The 26,521-nt window shown below is 44.7% G+C and overlaps 1 protein-coding gene across 1 annotated transcript in view; it reads left to right on the top strand.

Annotated features, from left to right (window-relative positions):
- The window catches only part of LOC122798354 (serine/threonine-protein kinase OSR1-like), a 2,305,884-nt gene that overhangs the window by 747,131 nt on the left and 1,532,232 nt on the right, over positions 1–26,521 (top strand). The window contains exon 7 of the mRNA XM_044067206.1: positions 1,119–1,220. Coding sequence (XP_043923141.1) covers positions 1,119–1,220 — 102 coding nt within the window. The remainder of the gene's footprint in view (positions 1–1,118; positions 1,221–26,521) is intronic.

The raw sequence follows: 26,521 nt of genomic DNA, 5'->3' as shown, positions 1-26,521 counted from the left end.
ATGAAGCTGTGACATTGGTTACGGCGAAAACGTTTTACTTTTGTAAAATAAATACTGCGTTAAAGGAGATTACGCTTGTGCTTTTCTGCCTCTAGCCTGCTTGCCGGACTCAAGGTTGCCTGCATTTTCTAATTTAGAAACAGTAGCTGACACTAGCTCTTCAGAGAAGAGAAATGGAGGCCTGTATCTAACATATTAGACACTGGGAACTGGAGCACTAAATCCATTAGACCTGGGACTGATCCCCACAAGTGTCCTTTTTTGACCAAGAAACATGGTTTAACTGATTTGTTATTAGTAATGAATGTAAGGATTTTTTAATGCAGCGAGTGACGTACCTTACTAAGTTACAAAAACATTGCAGGATAAAAATAGGAAGAATAAATTATATATTCTTTTATACTGATGTTTTCTACTTTCTTTAATATTTCCTGTCTAATTCTCCCACTGTGTTAAACTTTCTACCCTATTTCTTTTTTGCTTTGTATGCTTTTCATTCGTTCAAACTAGACATTTAACAGTCTAGTTAAGGAGTATGTATTTTTGTTTGTGTGGAGCTCATTCTCTCTCTCTCAATCTTGGTTTAATCATTCAAGGTAGTGGGGTGGTCAGAGTCTGCCCTGGCACACACTACACACAGCAGGTATACTTTCAGAAGGTTTTGTAGGCTTGGAAATCAAATCACCTGGCAAAAGCCACATGGATAACAGGGTGATGTGCAAACTTTGCACAGAGATCATCCTACCCGTGTACAAACTAAAAACAAACACTGTGAGTCAGCAGCAGTACAGACTGGTGTCACACTGATGTTCCTTGGTATCCTAGCCAAATATCTTGATTTAAAAAAAAGAAATGTGTACCTGTAATTGCTGCAGATGTCAAGATAAAATACTAACATTTAGATGTTATGGTCATTTATTTACTTTTCCATGTATGTATGTTGCAGCTACATCAGTTGCTGTCTGAGCACAAACATTCTTGCTCGCAGGAGTATATTTCATGATTAGTTAAAATAGCGTAAATTTTCACATTTCTTGCATTATTGTTACTTAAACATTTTAATAATGTTGATTGAATTTTGGATGTATATGAAGTGATACCTCTTTTTTTTTCCCTAGGTTCGAGGGTATGACTTCAAAGCAGATATCTGGAGCTTTGGAATAACTGCAATAGAACTGGCAACAGGGGCAGCTCCTTACCACAAATACCCACCAATGAAAGTAAGATCTGATAAGTTTCTGAAATGCTTTTGGGGTTTTACAAAATTTGCTAAATTCTGTTTGCCCACATGCTTCAAACTGTTGCATCTGTTTAGGTAATGCCACAGCAAATCATGGGAGACTGTTGTGTCATGAAACACTTCAGGGTAAGGTGATTCATTATATTGTCCATTAGTGAGGTCACATTTGAAATGAACATGGCTGCTAACACAGTTAACCATTTTGGTAAAGGCTGGTACATATATCTCTGTGACATGCAGAGAGATATGTATTTGTATATTATGTCAGAAGTAAGAGAACAATTGAACAATTTAATGAATGATGAGTTTGTGTGGATTTTTTAAACATCTTTTTTAAATCCTTGCATTATAATCATTAACATGTTTATGGTTTATTTTCTTTTCTAAAGTTTGTATAATGTTTGTCATTATTGCCATACAGTATACATGTTTTCTTACAGTTTTCATTCACTCCAGCATAAGGTGCTTAATATTTACAATCCCTTAAAATCTCACTCCTCGTCTGAACAGTATTGTTTGTATGTTCTCACAAATTCCCTTTATTTCTATGAAAATAGCTCCTGCCGTTTTCTAAAGATTCCACCGCTGATTCTTTTTATTTCCATAACAATGTTTAGTACTTTGGAAACAATTGGTTTAAATCTTAATTTCCATTTTGTAGTAATTATTTTTGGCAGCTAATAACATTAAATTTAGCAAGGTCTTGCTAAGGCTGGGCAATTCATATCTTGTATCTTGGCTCAAAAGAATTATTTCCTTAGTTCCAACTATTTGTTCCCCCAGCATTTTTGTAAAAGTACTCTCCAGGGAATTTTAAAATATTTCATGTTGCTCTATTCCTAATCATATCTCAAGCATTTGTATCTAAGGAAAATCCTAAGACAACATCTTTGGGTATAAAATTACCCATGCAAAAATTCTAAACTTTCGGGACTTTGCATACTTGGGCACCTTGGGTTTTTTCCTTGGTGTTCCTTAGTAAATTCTTTCTATTCTCTTTTGTCCAGTCTTTTTTAACCCCCTCTTATTGATTTTTTTATAGTTATCATGCAAGTTTTTGTATGTCCTACTTAACTGTTCCTTTTTTAACAACAACGTCTGTTCTAGATTTGACTTAACTCTGCAAGAACTTATCGTTTGTTTAGCACTCCCTTGTCCCTTTCTGTTTGCCTGTAGTCCATCAGTCCATGATGGAAAAGGCAGTTGTTAACCTGTTCTCCAAACTTCTGCTTAAACTCTTCCCACTCTTATCACCATTCCCTCCCAAGTTATTTGCTTCCACTGCCAAGGTTTCTTTGCTAAGGTCTAGCACCGTCTTGCCTGTTTTTTCTGTACCCTTTCTTCCAGAAGTACCTATTGGTAAAATCTTCTTTTTCATCCCCTCACTGGCTTGGCTCTTTGAATATTTTCTCTGCCTTTGTAAATGTAATATATATGGTTGATGTTAAGTTGTCTATCTCACCTTCATTCTTGCTGGTTGGGTTCGGAGCCGATCCTCGGCTCCGACTCGGCCATCTACTAAAGCTCGAGAGCTATTTACTGGCTCGAGGCCTCCCCATATCCCACAATGCTTGGCGCTAGATACCCAGATCTCGTTTGCCACTTCAGCTACGAGGTTGCAATTATACTGGCTCAGGTCGTATTATTCCTTTTTTGTATTATTAGCTAAAATTTAACCTTGTATTTTTAGTATATTTAGATAGTCTTCCCTTTTAGTGTAGTTAGACTGTGTATCCCCTAGTTTATCCCACCTAGGAAACTCGTTTTTTGTTAGAGAGTCCCCCCCCCCTTTGTTTCTTCTCTTTAGTGGCTAACCCCACCCCTTTGGTACTTAATAGGAGTAGTGTTTAGCCTTATAGTATTGGTATATTTTTATTAAGGATAGTTGTTGTTATTAAGTGTGGTGATAGTTTTTTGTAGTTATTATTGTTAGCTTAACTAGTGTGGGTGTGTGAGTGTTTCTGTGTGCCTTGTTTAAGCACTAGTTTAATTTTTCTCTCTTTAGTATCCCCTTGCCAGTATGTCCAAGGATACTAAAGTTTCAGGCTTCAAGAAGTGTGACTCGTGCTGTCAGAAGATGTCTCTGACAGATGGTCACACTTCTTGTGTGTATTGCTTGGGTTCCCCTACACCTGCAGGACTCCTGCTCGGTCTGTCATGCCTTCAGCCCGAGAGTCCTGCAGGAGCATAGGAACAAGCTTATTTTGAGAGGCTTACTTAACCCAGAGGGATCCCCGGCGAAGCCTCAGTTGGGGAAATCCTCAAAGCCCGCCAAACCGTCAGCTCCCAGTTCGGAGCCGTCACTGGGCAGAGTATCTTCCTCCTCTTCGGTTCCGGCTGGAGTCAACATCTCTAGACCTCAATCAGCTCCGACTTTAGTGTCGGAACCATCTTTGGGCCGAAAACGTTCTAGGTCCCCTTCCCTAGAATCGGTGGGCTACGAGGTCACCATTGCTTCAGTCTGAACGAAGCCATAGGTCCCACTCCTCTCGGTCCTCCAGGCTATCTGATCATGACTTGGAGAGGGTGGTCAGTAGACTCCTTAAATCGCAGGCCCTGGCCCAAATGTTAACCAGCCCTTCTCAACAGACTGTGGCTGTCCCAGTGTCTTCAGCAATTCCTCCTCAGACTCCCCCTTTGCGTTCGGAGCCGGAGCTGGTTGGGGCTCGAATCTTGGAAACGGAGCCGATACCACACCTTTCGGCTCCGTCGTCGGCTCCGATCTCTTCATTGGTTCCTTCCTTGGAGGGATCTGGGCGCCGGGACTCCCTCGTCGGCTCCGAGGGGGCGAGTGGCATCAGACTGTTGTCCGACCCCATTCTCCCTCTCGGGGCTTCAGCGCAGGTGAGCTTGGCCCCGACGTCTGCCTCGGAGCCGTCCCTCTTGGTGCCGGGAGGGGTTCACGTCTCCTCGGAACGGGGACCTTCTGCTCTGCCAGGTAGGGGCGCCTTCGAGGTCATGAGTTTGCTGACTCCTGAGTCGGCTCCTCCCCCCCATGGTGCCTGCATCTGTCTACCCACCCTCCTGACCCCAAGCGCGGAGAACAGATGCTCCAGGTCGCCCCATTGGGCGTATCTTCCTCTTCCGAGGCCACCCCTGATCTTTCATTGGAGCCCCCTCGGAAGAGAAAATGTAAGAGGAAACATGTCGACTCCCCCGAGTCAGTCACGTCTGATACCAAATTGGAGGATTCGGAAGGGTCCCCAAGATCCCCCTCTGAGGATGTCTCCTTTTCAGACATCCTAGAGATCCTTAAGCAGAGGGGGAGCTGGACTGCCCTTAACCCTTCCTAGGATGAGTCGGTATACCTGGACGCATTTGGTTCTCGCCCTTCCACCTCCTGGGTGTCTCCACCCTTCGACCCGCTCATGGAAGTAGTGGCTCGAAGGGTGTGATCAGCCCCGGACACAGTGGAACCAACTCCCCGTAGGCCCACTAAGTTCATTACAGCCCCCACCCAACAAACAATTTTTGACAAAAGGTGTCCCCATTGATGCCATGGTGGTGGCAGCAGCCACAAAGAAGGAGTTGGCTGACACTTTGGTGCCTGTCCATCCACCTAATAAAGAGTCTAGGACAATGGACAGGTACGGGAAGCGGATGTTTTCCTCAGCGACTTTTTCCATGCGGTCGCTGAATTATCTGTGCCACTTCACCCGCCTTCAAAGGGATCTTCTCAAGGAACTGGGTGATATCCTTCAGGATCCATCAGCTGCGGGGGCTTAAGATAAGATTAACTCTCAGCTGGCGACCCTTAACTAAATCGTCAACTCCTCCACGTGGCTCATTTCTTATGCAGCAGATGGGGAGAGTAGGGCCGCAGGTACAGGCGTGGCTTTGAGAAGACATGCCTGGATGCGGTTATGTAACTTTGCTGACCCCTTTAAGGCATCCTTCACCAATACCCCCTTCAATGGTTCGGCTCTGTTTGGACCACAGGTGAAGGATACCCTTACCAGGTGTGAGCAGGAAGGCAAGACTCTCTCTGCCATGGGAGTCCGTTTTTCTACTCCCTCTAGACCATACCCTAAAGGTCAGAAGAGTGGGAAAATGTTGTTTCGGAAACCCCAGGGAGTCGTGCCTGACACACGTGGTGAGTTTCCCTCCAGCGGCAGGGGAGGGAACAATAATAGACGCCGCCCAAGGGGCAGAGGGGGTCCGCAAAATCAGGGTAGCAGAGAATCTTTCTCTGACAAACCCTTTCAGCACCCCTGAGGGGCTGCCCGACTGTCCACCTTCGGAAGCAGTTGGGGGAAGATTGTCACTGTACCCAGAAGCCTGGCAACTCCTCACACAAGACAAATGGATATGGTCCATCATATCCGAAGGTTACAAAATCCCCTTTGTCCACACCCCTGTACAAACAACCAAGTCCCTTCCAGATGTTCCACCCGGTCTAAGGGAACAAGCAGTGCCAGAAATTTCAAAACTGCTAGAAAAAAGGGCCATCCAGCCAGTCCCAGCAGACCAGCAAGGATCCGGAATTTACTCCAAGTTCTTTTTGGTACCAAAAAAGACAGGGAACTGGAGACCCATTTTGGATCTCGGCAGGTTAAACAAATCTGTTCAAAGAACGAAGTTCCGGATGGTCACGCTTCAGTCCATTCTACCCTTTTTGGGTCAGGACAATTGGATGTGCTCCATAGACCTTCAGGATGCGTACTACCATATCAAAATGGACAGGTGCTCCAGAAGGTTTCTCCGCTTCCGGCTGGGAGCCAGTCACTATCAATTCAGAGCCCTGTCCTTTGGTCTCACCACAGCCCCCAGGGTGTTAACCAAATGCATGGCAGTGGTTACGACTCACCTGAGACGGCGAGGATTCCAGGTGTTTCCATATCTAGACGACTGGCTCCTTACTGCTTCCACCAGGCATCAGCTACTGCGAGCCAGGGATTATACCATCAAACTTGCTCCGAGCTAGGTATCTCAATAAATTTCGAAAAATCTGCATTGTCGCCTTGTCAGTCTATAACCTTTATAGGCACAAGATTAAATACAAAAGAACTGTCCGCAAAACTTCCTCTAGACAGAGTGTCAGACATTCGCCGGCATGTGCAGGTCTTACTACAGTGCAGGTCTTACTACAGTGCAAGAGGATTCCGGACAGATTTGTACTAAAAACGTTGGGTCTCATAGCAGCAGCAGTCATACTAGTTCCCCTGGCTCGTTTTCACATGCGGATTCTTCAGTGGATGCTTTTTACCCAATGGTCCTTTCAGCAACTGCCGATGTCTCACAAGATAATAATCACTCAATCATGCAAAGACCACCTGGCTTGGTGGATGGTCTCCCCTCTAGTACTCCAGGGCAGACCATTTTTTTTTCCTTCTCCTGTTGCCACAGTGACCACGGATGCCTCCCTGATCGGGTGGGGGGGGGGGGCATTTTCAGGGCAGGACTGTCCAGGGCACTTGGCAACCTCTAGAGTACCACCTGCACATAAATGTCTTGGAGATGAGAGCGGTGCTTTTAGCGTTGCTCTTCAGGACTCTACCCACCGGGACTATTGCAATTCAAACAGACAATATGTCTGTAGTGTGGTACATCAACAAGCAGGGCGGAACAAAGTCCTATCCCTTATGTCGAGAAGCACTCAGACTCTGGCAGTGGGCGATCTCCTCTCGACAGTTTCTGATAGCAACGCACATCCCCGGGAAGTCCAACGTCATAGCGGACAGGCTAAGCAGAGCTATTCTCATGCCTCACGAGTGGTCTCTCAATCAGTTAGTAGCAGACAAAATTTTATGCAGATGGGGTCAACCTTGCGCGATCTTTTCGCAACTCCTCTCAACAGCAAGTGCGACTATTTCTTCACTCTCTTCCCCCTTCCCGGCCACTCCCCCAGAGACGCTCTAGTTCACGATTGACCCCGGGGTCTTCTGTATGCATTCCCACCTTTTCCCCTAATTCCCAAGCTAATTCAGAAGGCGACCGCATTGGTATCCAGGATGATCCTCATTGCCCCTTACTGGCCTCGACAAATTTGGTTCCCATTCCTGCATCGTCACCTGCTGGAGCAGCCTTGGAATCTGGACCCAGTGCCAGACCTCCTGGTCCATCAGTCGGGCGGGCTGCACCGATCCCTTCAGTCTCTCAACCTCACGGCTTGGTTGCTCCAATTCCAACCTTAGCCAGGCTTCCACATATTTCTCAGCCGGTGCGTGAAATCATCCTTTCTCCACACAAATCTACCACCAGGAAGATTTATGCTAGTAAGTGGAAACTTTTCTCTTTCTGGGCAGAGGCTAAGAATATAGATCCCTTCACAGCCCCTGTCCATCACGTTCTAGATTTTTTAGCAGAACTTTTTCAAGCTGGCTCCTCGTCTGCCACCATTAGGGTCCAATTAGCTGCTATTGCAAATTTCCATGCTGGCCTGTCAGAAACCAGCATCATGTCCCACAAACTTTGCAAGGCCTTTCTTAAAGGGACTATTTTGCTTAGGCCCCCGGTCAGAGATCCCCCGCCTCCGTGGGATTTAAACTTGATATTAGCTTCCTTGATTCTTCCCCCTTTTGAACCTGCGGCTTCCTGTTCCTTAAAATTACTCTCCTGGAAGACTCTCTTTTTAGTAGCCATCACTTCAGCTAGGAGAGTTTCGGAACTTCAAGCCCTCTGTATTCGTCTTCCTTACCTTGTGTTTCATAAGGATAGAGTTTCACTCAGGACTAATCCTTCATTTCTGCCCAAGATACCTTCCGAAACAAACCTGAATCAGGCTATTGATCCACCTGTCTTTTTTTCCTAACTATTCGAACAAAGCTGAACAAAAGTTACACCAATTGGACGTTCATAGGCAATTACATTTTTATTTGGATAGGACTAAGCAAACATGAAAATCAGTCCAACTCTTCCTTTCCTATGCTGAGGGCAAACAGGGACTGCCAGTTTCTAAAGTAACCTTTTCCAGGTGGTTGTCCTCTATTATAACTTTGGTTTATCAATTGAGACATAAAAAACTCCCTACTAAACCTAAAGGTCATTCCACCAGAGCGTTAGCTACTTCGGTAGCTGTTCAAGCAAGACTACCAATGGAATCTATTTGTGCTGCAGCCACATGGGCCACTCCTCATACTTTCATTTCACATTATAAGTTGGATATGGCCTCTAGGAGTAGAGCTGATTTTGGTTCCACTGTGCTCAAGAATCTGTTCCGATGAGCCACCCAGGACTAAGGTGCTAGGGACGCTGTCCCAACCAGCAAGAATGAAGGCGAGATAGACAACTTAACATTAAGAAGTTATGTACCTACCATAACGTTCCATGTTAGTTGTCTTCTTCTCGCCTTTTTTCTTGTGTCCCACCCTCCATCCCCCTAGCCTGGACAGACCAAGAAGAGTCCCTTTTCGAGGCCTTCTTCCTCTGGCTAATTCTTATCTGGGTTACGTCCTTCCTCTGTTTTACTACTGTAGGTAAACCTTGTAGTTTGGACAGGTGTCCTTGAAATTTTTCTATGGTGTTAGCTCTGCCAAACAAGATCTGGGTATCTAGCGCCAAGCATTGTGGGATATGGGGAGGCCTCGAGCCAGTAAATAGCTCTCGAGCTTTAGTAGATGGCCGAGTCAGAGCCGAGGATCAGCTCCGAACCCAACCAGCAAGAAAGAAGGCGAGAAGAAGACAACTAACATGGAACGTTATGGTAGGTACATAACTTCTTATTATCTAAATGTCTAGTCACGTGTTTTCTTTTGAACTCACCCCATACTGTTATCTAAATGTCTAGTCTCGTGTTTTCTTTTGAACTCACCCCATACTGTAATCATCATCATCATCCTGTTCTGCTTTGATTTATAACCTGCTTTGAGATATGGATGTGAGCCTTGACTGCATAGCTGTTAAGTACTCCTTCAAGTTGGGTAACCCTAAGTCACCTTGTTCTATGGGGAAAATCAGCTCATCCCACTAAATTCATGCTTTCTTCTTCTCCCAGAATAAATTCCTTTCTAGCTTTAAAGTCTGTCCACAACTTCCCTGGTTGATGAAAATATGACTGACTCAGATGTTAACACTAAAGATTTTAAAAATTTTCACTGCTTTTGTCTTTCCATTCTTATGCATAATTGAGCTTCCTGCTTTATTTTTTGTGTTATCTTTTTAGTTTCTTCCCAAATATCCTTACCTGCAGTAACAGAATCCTTTATAATCCATACACCTACTTGTAAGTACTTCATCTTGTCATGTCCCAGTAATACTGTCATTACACTGTGGAGTTTTTTTTAACGGGCCTCCGCTGAAAATGGGCATCTTCCCCAATCGGACTACCCCAGTAAACAAATGTGAAATAAAATATGGCTATTGCTCAACCAATTTGAGTACATAGATTTACACTATACCCTTTGTTTTATCTTCATTTATTTTGTATCCCAAAAGGCTTGAAACTGTCTCAGAATGTTCCACAATTCTAAAATGTCCTTTTCTGAGTTTATAAAGTACAGTTTTTTTTTTGATTACCAGAACAGCTATATCTTTAAATTAGTGAATCCTTTATTTTTACCAAATGTAAAGCAAATGACCATGAGGAAAAGAGGACATCTCTGCCTGGATCCTCTTTTCAGATGCAGCTTGTCAGAGAGGAATCCTTCCACCTTTAATTTTTGCCTGTGACGCTTCATACATACGTTTTATTAACCCTGTTATTCTCTCAGGAAACACAAATGCTGTCATTGTTCTGTTCATAAAATCTCAGCTGACTCTGTCAAATTATTTTTCTGCATCAAGATCCACCAGTAGTACTGCTGTATTCTTGCACTCTGCTTCCCTCTGGAGCATCAGTTATCTATTAATATTGTCAGATGTTTGCCTCACCTTCACAAAACCATGTTGATCCATATTGACCAGTTTTGCAACACTTTTGCCATTTTTATAGATTTTAGAGACAAACACTGTTCAATTGTGGTTTAAGATTGAAGTGGGGTATGTATGTAACTACACTTTGAAGGGTTTTTAACCTGTTTATGTAATACAACCACCACAGTTTTCTTCCAAGATGCTGGGCCTCTCCCAGAACACATTTTTAACATACTTTTAAACCAAACTTTCCAGATCTTTATCATTTTCTTCCCCCCTAATGTCCAAATTTCTACAGAAATACTGTTTCTTACTGAAAATAATGTTCTGTTTATTTTTTTTTTTATTTCCTTTCTTTCTGTCTTAGCTGTTAATTATTTTCCAGAAACCCTGGCATAGTCAAGTTGTCAATAAATATATTCAATTGTACCCTTTCTTGATTTCCTCATTCCTCTGATTTATACACATACTCATAAAATTTGTGAAATATGCTAACCTGTGTAAGCTATCCATTTTTTATTTATTTTTTGTCAGACTGCCTAAGTTTGCCCACAGCTTTCTACTTTGTTGCCTATGTTTTTGTTCTCTGGAGTTATCAGAAATAATTGCTCGATAGCAGTCCTTTTAAACTTATGCATGTTATACAAATACTCCTTTACTTTCCCTTAAACAGTCTGCAGTTGCTTCTGTTCTGTAGTAAGTATAAAAAAAGGCAGTGTGGTAGGTACATATAGATTGATAGAAAAGACAAACCATAGTGATTTCTCATTGTTTATATGCAGTATGTATTTTAACAGTTCATTCACTCGAACATAACATACATTGCACAGTTTTTGCCATCCCTTAAACATCTACACCTTAACATTATTATGCACATTTTTTCCACAGATTCCATTTATTTCTGTGTAATTTGCTCCTTCCTTTTTTCTGAAGATCCCAGTTCCAGCTCTTATCTTTTTTACAATATCTAGTGGTTCAGTTACAGTTGGCTTATATTATGACTTCTATTCTCTAGCAGTTGCTTTTTTGGCACCCAGTAGCATTACAGTTAACAAGGCCTTACTGTAAATCCAGGCAATTTCGATCCTCTGTCTCAGCTCAAAAGAATAATTTCCTTAATTACAACCATTTGCTTCCCCAACAGTTCTAACAAAGCTTGTCTGTATGCGATTTCTCTTCTTTTGATGTGCTTCAACATTTAGCAACTGTTATAAATAAATCCTGTTACTACTTTCCCATATTTCTCTGTATTTCTGCCTTGTTTTTAAACTCCATTATCATTTTATCTTACTGGCTATCCTTTTTGAAGTAATTTTTGCCCTCCCTAATAATACTTGAATCATGTCCACAGCCCATCTGTTAACTCATTACAGCCAGGTGATGCCTGTAGGTGCTTCTGCAGTTGCATCCTACTGACACCTCTATGCGTCAGATATTGCTAGTTCATATTTGCATTAATAATTTTAAAACCATGAAGCATAGAGTATCAAAATATTTCATCTTTAAAGCTTACACAATGGCAAACGCAGATGTGTGGTGCAGGGAAAGAGATATTAATTGCTGTTCAAATAATATTTATTTATATAGTCATAACTTTCGTGCTTGTCTAAATATCTTGACAACAAAGTAACAGACAGAATGGATTAGCCTCATATTGAAAGTTCTTATCTGGATGAGCAAAATGCAATATATTAACAGTATGTATGTGACTTCAGTGGTTGCTGAGATATTGTAAGTGGTTTACAAAATATTCCAAATTGAATAGTTGCTATGTTTAATGTGACTAAGGCTAAACAACACACCTGATACACTTGTAATAGGTGACTCTATCGTCAGGCACACTGACGTCCTGCTCACCAGGCTGAACAAGGAGAAGGTCATGGTGAGCTGCCTGTCGTGCGCTAGGATCCGCCACATAACACAAGCACTCAGGTCACTCCAAGGCAAGTACAAATATGACTCAGTCATTGTCCATGGTGGTGTGAATGACCTGAGACGTACCTCCCTGGACTACATGAAAAGAGACATAGGGGAGCTCTCTGAGCATGTATCCCAGGCCGGTATGACCCTGACCTTGAGTAGCATCTTACCCTCACCAAGAATGATGCCACAATATTGAAGACAAGATGATCAATTTCAACAATTGGCTTAAGTATTGGTGTAATTGAAAGGGGATCCAATGCCTGTCATCCTGGGATGACATGCTCGACAAGCCACGATGCTTCGCTAAGGACGGCTTGCACCTGTCACCCCTGGGCTTTCGGATATTGGCAAAGGCTCTTGTCATCCCCATAGTGCCTTTTTTACTCAAGGCTCAAAAGACAAACCCACCTCCATAGGTATCACAAGGGATAAGAAACTAAGAGTAATGCTACTCAATGCCAGAAGTCTAAAGCTCAAGATGCACGCACTTGAAACTCTCCTTAGCATGGAGAACATTGATATCTGTGCAGTAACAGAAACCTGGTTTAAGGCTCCCGAGAGCACCCCAGCACTACCAGGTTATACCTCAAACCATGTTTTTCGGCCCCAAAACTTGGACTGAACCACAAAAGGAGGGGGAGTATCAATATTCGTCAAAGATAACCACACCTCCAGGTTGGTGGCACAGCACGAAGCATCAGAGACTATCCATGTGCAACTAACAGTGGGTAAAACTGCCTTCCAGTTTATAGCCTGCTACATACCACCCTCCCAAACCCAGGAACCCCACTCTGCCTTCCTGAGAACACTGGAAAATATGAAGGTCTCTCCAAACACCATTATATTGGGTGACTTCAACTACCCAAACATAGACTTGGAGCATTACTCTAGCTCCAACACCCTAGCCCAAAGGTTCCTAGAGTTTATAAACTCAAATGCTATGGAACAACGTGTTACCACTCCCACAAGAGGGGAAAACATACTGGACCTGATCATCACAAACATGGGGACTCTATGCTCCAGACCAGAAGTGTATCCCTCACTGGTAAGATCAGACCATAAACTAATCTCACTAGATATTCACATCCCGACCCCAGCCCCTGCCCAGAAAACCACAGTGAAAAACTTCTCTAAAGCAAATTTCACACTCCTCAAAACCGAGGTGGAATCCTTCAAAGCCCCCAGGCCTGTGGAAAATACGGCCCAGACTGCAGAATCCTTTATAAATGCATTCTATGGACACCTTCAGGAATGCATGGATCTGAAGTAGGGACATCATTTGTCAGCAACCTGTGGGTCTTGGATCCGATATTGGATCCGAGCCGGCAACTTGTTTCAAGCTAATGGATCCGAGCTCCTAGCTCCTCCCCTCACCCATAATCCCCTGCCAACCCTCCATGACCCCAGATCTAGTTTGCCGCGCTTGTGGATAGCTGGATTCCATTGAGCTCAAGAAAAAAACTGTCAGTTACGTGTGTTTTTCTGTCAAATTCTCTTCCTTATTTTAAAAAATAAAGTGTGTAAGAGTTAGGTTCCCTGTAGTATAAAAAAAAAATTTTTCTTTTACTTAGTTTTTTCCCTCCCTTCGCTGGTCGTTAGTGAGTGTGTGTTGTGTTTTTGGGGCCTGTGTGTTTGTGTAGCACTACCTTTTTTTCTTTTAAGTATGGCTGAGGCCCCAAAAGCCATTTTTTCTAAATGTACCGAGTGTGGCCATAAGCTCTCCCCGGATGATGGCCACACTCTGTGCGTTCGGTGCCTTGGGGTTAAACACCTCACCTCAGGCTGTACCATTTGTGCAGCGTTCAACCCCAGGGCACTGAAAGAGCAGAGGTCGAAGCTGGTCCTGGCGGGACTTTTGCCCCTGGACTCGGCTCCGGCCTCCGCTGCTCCCGTGGCACTACCACAGGCTGTGGTTGTTGCCACTCCTGCCCCCCTTCCTTCGGCTGGGACTCAAACTCCCACTAAAGCGCCGGAGGACAGGGAGGCTAGGAGGGAGAAACGGAGGGAGAAGCACCACAAGCGGCGGGCCGAGGCCTCCACTTCGGCCCCACCAGCTAAGCGGGCTGCTCCCTCCACTGCTTCTAGGTCTCCTCCTCCTCGGCTCCGATCTCCTTGTTTCTCCCCAGGGCCCGAGGAGGAGGAGGTCCGATCTCCATCGAGGTCATCGAGGCGGCATTCCAGGCCTGCCTCGGTGGCCTTTTCGAGATCAATGTTCAGCATGTCTGATGCAGACTTCGACCGGATGATGCGAAGATTCATCAAGGCCCAGCTGCAGATGGGAGTGCTCTTGCCTCCACCCCACTTCGGATGGGAGCTCGACACCATTTTTCGCTCCAATTGCTCCTTCTCCGACCCGCTACCCGGGTTCGGAGTGTTCGGAGCCGAGCAGCGTTGGAGCCGGGGGTGGGTCGGCGCCGACAGTACTTGGTACTTCGGATCCGACCCTGCCCTTGAGCCTGTCTGATCCGACCTCTCGGAGCCGTGGCCCGAGCTTCGGATCCGAGGGATTCAGTGTGCCTTCGGCTCCGTCCAGGTCGGAGCGCATGGATCCGATGGTCTCGGCGCCGGTTCCGATCCCTTCATCGGATCTGAGTGGGAGCCGACTCTCGGAGCCCAGAGAGAGTGGTTCCCCCTCGGCCTTCGATGTAGTGGAGAGGGCTCGGTTGAGAGCATCCGGACTCCCGGCCCTTGTCTCGGCTCCACCCTGCACTCCCTCTCTGCTGGGCCAGGCTTCCATCACCCGGACAAAGGGACAGCCTGCTTCAATGTCCCAGGTAGTTCCATTGGAACAGGATGTTGCTGGCGAGGCCTCCTCGGACAGCCCCCACGAGGAAGTGCCCCGCAAGCATAAGTGCAAGAGGAGGCACGTGGACTCCTCTGAGTCCTTAACTGAGGACACGGACTTGGATGAAGGGGAAGGCTCCCCAAGATCACCCCCTGAGGATGTCTCCTTTGGAGACATCATGGAGATGCTGAGGATCAGAGGTGGGTGGTCTGCCCCCAAGTCTTCCTCCGACGAGTCCGTGTTTCTGGAGGCATTCGAAGCAGGCCCGTCTACCTCTTGGGTGTCCCCTCCGGCCGACCCCTTGGTGGACCTTATTACCACCAGGGGGTGGAAGGACCTGGACACCGTGGAGCCAATACCTAAATGCCCGGACAGGATACTAAGCCACCCCCCTCAGACTGGTCGCACTGGAGCAAGGGTCCCCCCGTAGATGCCATATTGACGGCGGCAGCCACGAAGAGGGAACTAGCTCAGGAGAGCCCCTCAGTCCATCCACCGAGCAAGGAGTCCCACTCGATGGACCGCTTAGGGAAGCGAGTTTTTAGTTCAGCGACCTTCTCGGTAAGGTCTCTGAACTATATGGCACATGTCATCAGGATGCAGCAGGATCTTATCAAAGAATACGCTGCCTCCCCCCTGAGTCCATGTCGGCGGAGGACAAACAATTGTACTCCACCCGAATGGCCACTCTGAGATCCATTTCAAATACCTCTATGCGGCTGTTGTCCCACGCCACCGAGGGAGCCGCTAGGGCTAGCGGAGCGGGCCTAGTCATGAGACGTCAGGTCTGGCTCCGTCATTGTGACTTTGCGGAGCCCTTTAAAGCGTCTTTTGCAAATGCCCCTTTCGATGGTTCTGCCCTGTTTGGCAAAACGATTTGCGAGACACTTGTCCAGAGCGAGAAGGACAGGAAGACGTCTGCCGTCGGAGTCCGCTTCTCTGCGCCCCAGCGGTCCTTTTCGAAGAACCAAAAGGGTCAGAAGAAGATGTGGTTCCGGAAATTGCAACATTCCCAACCCGCTCCAGACAACCAGTCCTTCCGTGGCAGAGGAGGACAGGGAGGACGCCGCCCCAGGTGCAGAGGGGCTCCGAGAAACTTTGGGTCCAGAGAACCTTTCTCTGACCGGCCCACGCAGCAGCCCTGAAGGGTTGCCCGACTGCTCCACTCTGGAGGCAGTCGGGGGGCCCCTCTCCGGGCACCTAGCGGCATGGGAGTCCATCACGACAGACCGCTGGGTGCTTCGAATTATATCCAGAGGGTACAAAATCCCATTACTTCATGTCCCCAAATTCAAGAACCTCCCCGATGTACCACCCAATCAGAGGGAGGCTGCAGCCGCAGAAATTCAGCAGCTGCTAAGAAAAAGAGCCATCCAGCCCGTCCCCCAAGACCAGCTCGGATTAGGGTTCTACTCCAGGTTCTTTTTGGTGCCAAAAAAGACGGGGGACTTGAGACTGATTTTAGACCTGTCCCGCTTGAACCTGTCGGTAACCAAGGAAAAATTCCGAATGGTCACTCTTCAATCTATTCTCCCCCTTCTAAGGGAGAACGATTGGATGTGCTCTATAGACCTCAAGGATGCGTACTACCACATTCTAATGGACAGACGATCCAGGAGGTTCCTCCGCTTCCGGCTGGGAGCCAGTCACTACCAGTTCAGGGTCCTTCCCTTTGGCCTCACCACAGCTCCCAGGGTGTTCACCAAGGTATTAGCAGTGATTGCGGCCCACCTGAGACTCCAGGGAATACAGGTCTTTCCGTTCCTGGACAACTGGCTCCTGACCGCCCCAACAAGGCATCTACTTTGCTCAGCCAGAGATTTCTTTCTCCGCCTAGCCCCACAGTTAGGCATCATCATCAATGCCGACAAATCCTTTCTGGCCCCGACACAAGCCATAGAATTCATAGGAGCCAGAATAGACACCAGAGAGCTACGAGCCTTTCTAACGTCCGAACGACTTCGGAATTTGCAACTCCATGTGCGGGCTATCCTCCAATCAGAGACCCCACCAGCGGAATTGGTCCTGAGGGCGCTGGGCTCCATGGCGGCAGCGATAACGCTCCTTCCATGCGCCCGTCTGAACATGCGGGTACTACAATGGACCCTTCTAGTACAATGGTCCTTTCTGTCCTTTCCTCTCCATCACCCCATTGCTATCAGCAAGGCTTGCAGAAGGGCTCTATTATGGTGGCTTCATGCTCCGGACCTCCATACGGGCCGACCCTTCTGCACCTCTCCCCCTCTCGCCACGGTGACCACGGACTCCTCCCGCCTCGAGTGGGGTGGGGGGCATTATTCAGGCAGGACTGTCCAAGGCACGTGGAATGATACAGAGACCTCCCTGCATATCAACGTTCTGGAGATGAGAGTGGTGCTGTACGCGTTGCAAGCACTTCAGAATCTCCTCCCCGTAGGAACGATTGCAATTCAGTCGGACAACATGTCGGTTGTCTGGTACATCAACAGACAGGGGGGGACCAGGTCTTACCCTCTATGCCGCGAAGCCATGAGTGTGTGGGAATGGGCGATCTCCACCAACCGCTTTCTGATTGCAACGCACATTCCTGGGCGGGCCAACATCCTAGCGGACACGCACCCTTCTTACCCCGTACGAGTGGTCTCTCAACCCACTAGTAGCGAAGCAGATATTCGCAATATGGGGGCAACCCTGCTGCGATCTTTTTGCCTCTCCCTCAAACACCAAATGCGGCAATTTCTTCGCTCTGATTCCCCCTCCAGGGGAAACTCCAAGAGACGCTCTGGTGCATGCTTGGCCACCCGGTCTACTTTATGCCTATCCTCCTCTACCCCTGATGCTACAACTCTTACAGAAAGCCTCGCAGTTGGGGAGCAGGATGATCCTCATTGCCCCATTCTGGCCTCTGCAAATTTGGTTCCCTTACCTGTGGTCTCACCTAGTGAATCCCCCTTGGATTCTGGATCCCAGTCCGGATTTAATCTCCCATCCGTCGGACTTACCGACCCCAAATCCGGACAATCTGAAGCTGACAGCTTGGTTGCTCCAGTTCCACTCCTAGTTAGGACTCCCGGTATCTCTTCACCAGTCAAAGCCATCCTTGTGGCAGCGCATAAGCCCTCCACCAGGAAAGTGTACCGCAGTAAATGAAAAAGTTTCTCCATCTGGGCGGAGCATCATAATCTAGATCCCTTTACAGCTCCCCTTTACAGCTCCTCTTCCATCCATGTTAGACTTCCTAACCAAACTTTTTCAGGAAGGTGCTAGTTGCTCAACTGTCAAAGTGCAATTGGCTGCCATCTCCCATTACCATGTGGGACATGACACAGGGCCCTTGATGTCGGCCAAGTTGTGTAAAACCTTTCTCAAGGGCACCTTTTTGCTTAGACCCCCTATAAAAGAAGCCATACCACCTTGGGATCTTTCACTAGTTCTTCAAGCCTTGACTGCTCCACCTTTTGAACCTGCTGCTTCAGTAGATCTCAAATACTTGTCCTGGAAAACAGCATTCCTTGTAGCCATTACTTCTGCGAAAAGGGTTTCAGAGCTTCAAGCTCTTTCTGTGAAGCCTCCTTATTTGATCTTTCATCCGGACAGAGTGTACCTCAGGATCAATCCCTCTTTCCTTCCCAAAATAGCATCAGAAACCAATATAAATCAATCCATAAATTTACCAGTTTTCTTTCCTAAATATCAGAATAAAGGAGAGTACAAGCTGCACTCATTAGATGTTCATAGGCAGCTACGTTTTTATACTCATAGAACAGCTGGTCATAGACAATCCGACCAGCTGTTCGTTTCCTTTGCCAAATTTAATTTGGGGAAAGCAATATCAAAAGTATCTCTATCACGCAGGATTTCACAATGTATCCTATTAGCGTACCAAGCCTCTGGGAGACCCGCACCTGAAGGAGTTCGCGCACATTCCACTCGTTCCATCTCTACTTCTGCGGCCTTCAAATCTAGAGTTCCATTGGATGATGTTTGTTCGGCAGCCACTTGGGCCTCATCTCATACCTTTATTAACCACTACAAACTGGACGGGATTTCTAGAGGGAGAGCATCCTTTGGCTCTGCGGTGCTTCGCAATATCCTTCCATGATGGCCACCCAAGATTCGGGTAGCTGGGGACTCTGTCCCACAGGTTGCTGACAAATGAAGTCCCTACTTCAGATTAAGAAGTTATGTACTCACCATAACGTTCCATCTGAGTAGGTAGCTTCATTTGTCTGCAACCATCCCCCCTCCTTCCCCCTGGCCTTCAGCAGATCTATGTTAGTTGGAATACCCTTTTTGGGTACATATTGAGGGGCAAACTCGATCTGAGGTCATGGAGGGTTGGCAGGGGATTATGGGTGAGGGGAGGAGCTAGGAGCTCAGATCCATTAGCTTGAAACAAGTTGCCGGCTCGGATCCGATATCGGATCCAAGACCCACAGGTTGCAGACAAATGAAGCTACCTACTCAGATGGAACGTTATGGTGAGTACATAACTTCTTAATCATGCAATCCCAAACAAAACCAAGACCCAATCCTCCAAAGGCAGGCGTCCTGTCTGGTGGACCCCAGCCATAAACAAACTATACAATAGAAGGAGGAAGCTACTACATGATAGAGCAAAATCCCAAAAAGGGAAGGCATCTCTGATCAGTATTAGCAAAAAACTACGGGCACTCATAAAATGGTCTAAGGCCAGCTTCGAGAGAAAAATTGCACAGGACACTAAGGATAATCACAAGGATTTCTTTAGTTATGCTAGGAACCTGGGTGGGAATTCCCAGGTATGCTCAGAATTAGTCCAAAATGACAAAAAATACACCGAACCCACAGACATTGCCAACATCCTAGCTGACAGGTTCAGCGCAAACTTCTCCTCCCCCCTTCCCCACCAAAAGGGCAAATATCTATCCCAGCAGAGTGCTGCCCCCCTGACATCTCAGATGCTCAGGTAAGAGCCGCCCTCTCCAAAGCAAAAAACACAGCATCAATGGGACCAGACAGTGTCCCGGCTGTCCTACATGAACTCCAAGAAGAACTAAACCCAAACATAAAACTACTGTTCAGTCTCAGCCTTACTACAGGATATGTACCCAAAGAGTGGCATACAGCAGCAGTGGTCCCTCTCCACAAAGGTGGTGCCTCAACGGATCCTGGAAACTATCGCCCCATAAGCCTGAATAGCTTGGTCTGCAAAGCTATGGAAAGGATCATCATGGACCTCATAAATAAAGATATTGGAGACCTACAGACACTGGATCCTACCCAGTTCGGCTTTAAGGGCAGATCCTGCCTCTTAAACCTGGTTGATTTCTTTGAAACAGTCACCAAGGCCATTGACGAGGGGAAGGTGGTCCACACAGCCTACCTGGACCTCGCAAAAGCCTTCGATACAATACCCCACTCTGGCATTATAGATAAGCTCACCAGCTTAAATATAAACCCCTATGTCACTAGATGGGTTGCAAACTGGCTCAAGGACAGAACCCACATGGTTAGAATTGCTGGAGCCATGTCAGACTCCAAACCAGTTACAAGTGGCGTCCCACAAGGCTCAGTCCTGGGACATTTCTTGTTTGGTATATATTTCTCTGAGGATAGGCCAACAAGGAAGGACTGGGGCTGACCAAGTTCGCAGATGACTGCAAACTGGGTGCCATAATCGACTCTCCAGCCGACACAAGCATCCTACAAAAGGGCCTCATAGAAACAGACAACTGGTGCTAGAGCCATGGCCTCAAGCTAAATGCTAAAAAGTGTATAGTCATCCCCTTCGGCAAAAACAAAGTGCCCACAAATTACCACATAGATGGTAATCCATTAAGTACGGAAGAAGTAATTAGGGACCTGGGGACCCAAGTTGATAGCAATCTCTCATTCGACAACCATGTGGCCAAAGTGGTTAGAAAAACATTTTATATAGCCCACCTAATCATGAAGGGATTCACATCTAGATCAGGGGAGGTCATCGTGCCTCTTTACTCATCCCTCATCAGGCCCATAATTGAGTACAATGCCCCTTTTGGGATGTACCTTACCAGACACCTGCAGCATCTGGAAAGACCCCAAAAGTACCTCACCAAGAGGATCAAAGAGCTCAAACAGATGCCATATGCTGCCCGGTTAAAGAAACTCCAGCTCTACTCAGTGGCATAACGCCTGCTCAGAGGCGATCTGTGCGTGACGTATAAAGCCATGTCCAACCCGGAATTAATGGACATGCTGCACCTCAGAAAATCCAAATCCTGTCGAGCTACGTGCTTGAGAGACTTGAAACCTCAGCACTGAAATAAATAGGACATGCTGGAGGGATAGATTCATAACCCAGAGGCTCCCTTCACTCTGGAATAAAATCCCAGTCCAGGTTAGGCAGAGTCCCTCATTGACTCTCTTCAAGAGGAATCTTGATGAGTGGATGGGAGATCGTAGATTTACTCCGGGTATCACTTCTGTGTCACTGTTAGACAGAGGCACAGTATACTAACCTTGAAAAAGGGCATAGCAAAATTCATTTAAAATGGGTGACGAAAGCCAAACACACACTGGCTAGGCTTGTAAATGCCCTAGGGCAGATAGCCTAGTATGAACCTATGAACTTACAAAATCTAGTTTAAAACCTGGAACCTAAAGAATACTACCACTATAAAAATAGTCTGTGCTGAAGAGTTTGCCATTTACACTTCTTCAGTAACATGTGGTTCAAGAGATTTGAACGTTTGTTTGAAATGTACTGTGCAAACTGCTGAGCTCCATTGGAGGGAATTAATTAAATTCATTCAGATAAGCAGGTAGGAAAGTTCCATTGTCTTAAGTTTTAGATCAGATAGCTAAATCTTTGTCTTAGTTTGTTTTACATGATCTGGTATAGTAGTTATATGGGTTTCAAAGCTTTCAGTTAAATACACTTGCTTCTTTGAAGCATTTCTGTTCATTCTATCCCAGTTATTGTATGTAAATTCTCAGCTTGTACTACTAAATTCGCATCTTTCATGCAAGATGTTCTCAAATACTTTCAGAATTCTACCTGCCCTTGACATTCTATATTCTCAGTCCCCTTATACATCCACAGTTTTGCAAATTGGATTCCATTCTCCACCCATAAGTATTACTGAAAGCTTTTGTCTCCCAGAATTCTGCTAAGCTTTGTTATAGTCTTGGGTGGAATGTAAATAGAAGCCAGTGATGTTGTCGTCCCCACCAGTAATCCCATACTACCTCAAACCTACCGTTGTCTTTCCCTCTTCTGTCATCATTGTAATCCCTCTTCCTTTTTCCCCTGATACTTGCTGAATGTCCATACTGAAATCTTTTGTCAAATTTGTGTGTTCATTTATATCCTTTAACATTCCTGTTTGCTCTGTTAATATAATTCAGAGTTTTTTCTTTTTATCTCTACCTGCATTGCCATTTACATTCCATGTTAAAATTAAAATAAACTTTGTATGTTAAAGTAAATAATATTTGCCTTAAGGAAAAGGTGCACTGGTTGCCCTTATTAACTAAATTGTGCATTGTTATGCTTAATGTATTAAAGTACTAAGTCTGCTGGGAAGAGAACTACTTGCATGAATAATTGTTCATTTCCCGCAGTTTCAAAATTGATTTATTTTCACTGAACTGTCTGATTACTAGTTGCCTATTTAAAAATTAGTTAAATTGTATCTTCTCCTAGAATTAAACTGGCTTGAACTCCCCATCCAACCTGCCTTTATTCAGCTATCTACCATTCACAACCTTATTTTCAAGACTACTGTCTGCCCTGCACTAACCAATCTAGTCACACCTTACACACCAAATATATCCTTATGATAAGAAGACAAAAATCTCTTAGCTATCTCAAAACCCACAAGTAAACCAGGTCACTCGCTGTAGTCATACTTTGTCTCTATACATTGGTATTCACTACCTCTGGCTACCAGGCCTATGCCTGGCCTAACCCATTTCAAAGCCTCTTTAAAAGAATCATCTCAAAAAGACATGGCTCTGCTCCTGCATAAAGCCTGCCTGATGCTCAGCACTTCCTCCTCTTCCACACTAGCCTCATCCTCCTCTTCTGTCACATGTCAATCCTTCACAGTCTGCAAGATCCTAAGGCTCTTCAAACTCCTCCTCTGTTTCTCTACCATATCCTTAAGCTACTGCTAAGGCTGTATTGCTTCTATTCTTTCTAACTCTCTCATCTTTCTGCATCACTAACTTTCTGGCTGTTTTCGTAATGGAAGCTAACGCTCTATTTATGTATTTATTTTTCATTTACTATAGCAGTCAGTGTCACACATTGCTCTACCTATGTACTATTTTTTGGACACTACATGTATATTGAGAGTGACTATTTTCTAGAATATTTTTAATTCTATAAACTTGTCTAGATATGTAGTATATGTTGTAACATCTTGTAACATAGTTTGTTCTTTTATCTTATTTTGTATAATATTTTTAATATGATTTGTACTGTAATGGATTTTACTGTATTTTTTTGTACTGTATATGGAGTTTTTCTCCCCGGGCCTCTGCTAAAAATGGGTTCTGTAGACCCAGTCAGACCACCCCTGTAAATAAATATCAAATTAAATAAATAAATATTTTACTTGTCACTAGGAACACACTGTTCAGTCATTCCCTGACAAGTCTGCAGATGCATGCAGTTAATTTCCATTTAAAATCATTTGCTAATAATAAAACAACTAGTAGTTATGCAAATGGTAGAAAGCCTGTGTAGCTTTCAGTCAGAACTCAGTGGTCTGGCCTCTTATGGTTAATTGTTTAACCTATTTGCTCCTTGCATCAGCTTAAAGCAGGTGCTAGTGGGAAAATAAACAGCTAATGTATTTACAAATACAAAATAGAGCTAACATTTTTCATACTTTGTATGCTTTTCAGTTGTTGTTAAAGCCTGTTTGCTTAAAAAATCCCTTGCCTATAACTTAAACAAAGGGCACTGATGTCGACATCCAGTTCTCTAAATGGGAAATAATTATCTCTTTATACATATATCATGATCAGCACTCTTGTTCATCTCCCTGCAGTAGCTCGGTATCACAGTGCTGTATTAACTCTTCTTTCCAGCCTTTTATCTTGTTCCATTGTAAAAACTGTATAGATTATAATTTAGATAACAATTAAGGTATCTTCTTACTTTAACATCGTTAGCACATGCAGCAGGCAATGAAAGCTCTCCTACCTCACATTTAAAATACAGCTGGCTGCATGCTATACAGACCTGCTTTACAGTACATCCATTTGAGGTCATGGAGTTTATTATATAAACATTAATAAGATAAAAAGAATTACTAAGTTACAGTTTCAGTCCCCTTCTAAACATTAATAACATAAATTAAGATAACGGATGGCAACCCACCGTTGGCTATGTTTATAGTAGGTAGCACTAGCGCTAAGAACACGGCTCGGGCTAAATAAAAACTTTAATAAAAGAACTCAAATACAATAGTACAACTAGGTTTAGCGCTTTCATCTGCAACAATGCAGACTTCTTCTGCATTGTTTCAGATGAAAGCGCTAAACCTAGTTGCAGTTTTTATTTAGTCCGAGCCGTGTTCTTATCGCTGCCTGCTATAAACATAGCCGACAGTGGGTTGCCATCCGTTATCTTAATTCAGGTGTTATTAATGACATAAAGTTGGGGTTATACTTTAGAGTCCTTTTACCAGCTTAACACAGTAAAGAAGCTTCCAGGCTTTTTTCCACTTATTGCAGAAGTACAGTTCACTTATATAAAGTACGTGAAATGGGAATTATTGTACTTACTTCTCCCATTTATTCACTAGGTTCACAATGTTGCTGCTGATCTTCTTGATTATCTCGACCTCCCAACACCAGTCTCTGGTTAGAGTCCAAAACACTGTTGATTCTTCTAGATTGCCCCTGGCTTTTTTTCTATTTCTTAAGCATTTTTCTTTGAAACAATGGATAAAGTTTCATTAGTAAAGTCTCTCTATGGGCTTCGTCATTGTTAGAAGAATTTGAAGGAGAGTCTCCTTCTGCTTACTGGTCCACTATTTGTTGGCCAAATTTTATTTCTTCATTAGCCTGCAATAAAGAAGGTATTAGAATGGTGGCCCTTCAAATGCACAGCACTTCAGTTGCATTTTTAGATAACCCTGCAATGCAGAGTGGACATTAGACGTGGGTGCTTGCATTTCCAAAGAGGTGAGGAAGCATGTAAATCTGAAGAAAATGGCTGTGATCCTACCCATCAAAGCTTTCAAACAAGTGTGGAAGGCAAGAGGCCTGCTGCTGATTGACAGTTACAGCCATGTGGTATGTTAACAAGATGGTACTCATTCTGATGTTTTCAGATTGGCTATGCAGGCTTCACAGACCTAGATGATCATGAAGACCACTTGCATTCTCAATCTCAAGAGAATGCTTTACCTTACCAGTTAAGCCGGACCTCAGTAGGCCCTCACAAATGGGTGTCACACAGAGATACCTTTTTTCCCTTTCATTGGAAATGGTGAGGAAGGAACAGTACTTGCTGCCCATAGCAGGCAAACCTCTTTATGCAGTTAAGTGGGTCTTTTAGTGTGAACAGGTGTAAGTGTACCGTAGTATATCAGCATGGAGTGTATGACTTTACTACTGCTACTATTTGGACACCTGTATTCAGAGTTCAGAGGACATGCTTAGTATGATGAGGGGAGTTAGGTTAAGTTCAAAGAAATCATGTCTAGCTAAATGGAAGGAAGGGACATACCCTCTGCCAAAGGAGGGACCAAGATCCAAAATTGAAAGATTTGATTCTACAGTATTTCATTTTAACTCTGGGCTCGAGTTTGTCTTTCAAAAGTACATCTGTCAGTGATGTCAAACTGCTTGCCACTGGAACTCCAGGCCTCCAGTGAAACAGATCCTTCAAGTTGTCCTGCATGTCATGTCACACTGAGGAAAGAGGTCAGTTCATTAAGGGATCTGAATTGCATCTTACATTAACTCCATCCCCTTTTTAGTGAGCAGCTACAACAATCTCCATGTACCCCATTTGGAAGACTGCCCTTCCCTTAGCTGTTAACTTCAATCAGAAGGCTATCAGAGCTTCAGTCATTGAAGAGTGGCTCTTTTTAAACATTATCTTCCAGATAAACGGTTTAAGTTTGCTTACAACTGCTTTTTCAAGTAACAAGTTGTTACAGAAGTGTTCCTAAACCAAGTATTCCATTTGCCTACTTTGCCTTCCGTAACCCATTGAGCAAGGGAAGGGTTTTACTTTATATGGATGCCCACAGACAACTAAGGTTTCACATGGACAGAACCAAGAATTCTGTGAGGTTAAATCAGCTTTCTTTTGTTACTAAGGGGATGCCAATATCTGGAAAAAAAATTCGGAATAGCTAATTGCATATACTGTTTTATGTTTCATGGGAAGACATTGAGGGAATCTGAGCTCACACTTTGTCAGGGTACAGCATCTAATTGCCTTTTTAGAAGTGTTCAGCACCACTTACTTTCTCAAGGCAACTATATGTTCTTGCAGCACTATAGCTTGGGTATTGGTTATAAACCAACAAATGAGATGCGTACAGCAGCTATGGAATTATTTGTACCTGCAAGAACTGTAGGATGATTACCTCTTTATAAACTGGAAGTTAACTTTTTCCTAGTTTATCTGTAGAAGAAAAAAAGCTTAGTTTCAGAAATATGCTGAGTGAGATCCAGAAATACTGACACCCAAATGAGCTGTAGTGAAGTGAGATCCAGAAATATGCAGTAAGGAAAGAAATGCAGCCTTATTTTTTCCTTTTAAAGAAGACACTAATTTTGCAAGGATTACTGTTCAAAGCAGACAAATA

Source organism: Protopterus annectens, chromosome 3.part1 (genome assembly GCF_019279795.1).
Source record: "Protopterus annectens isolate FY-2018-M chromosome 3.part1, PAN1.0, whole genome shotgun sequence".
NCBI lineage: Eukaryota > Metazoa > Chordata > Ceratodontiformes > Protopteridae > Protopterus > Protopterus annectens.
The sequence above is the reverse complement of the archived record's forward strand: the minus strand, read 5'-3'. Positions and strand labels throughout refer to the sequence as shown.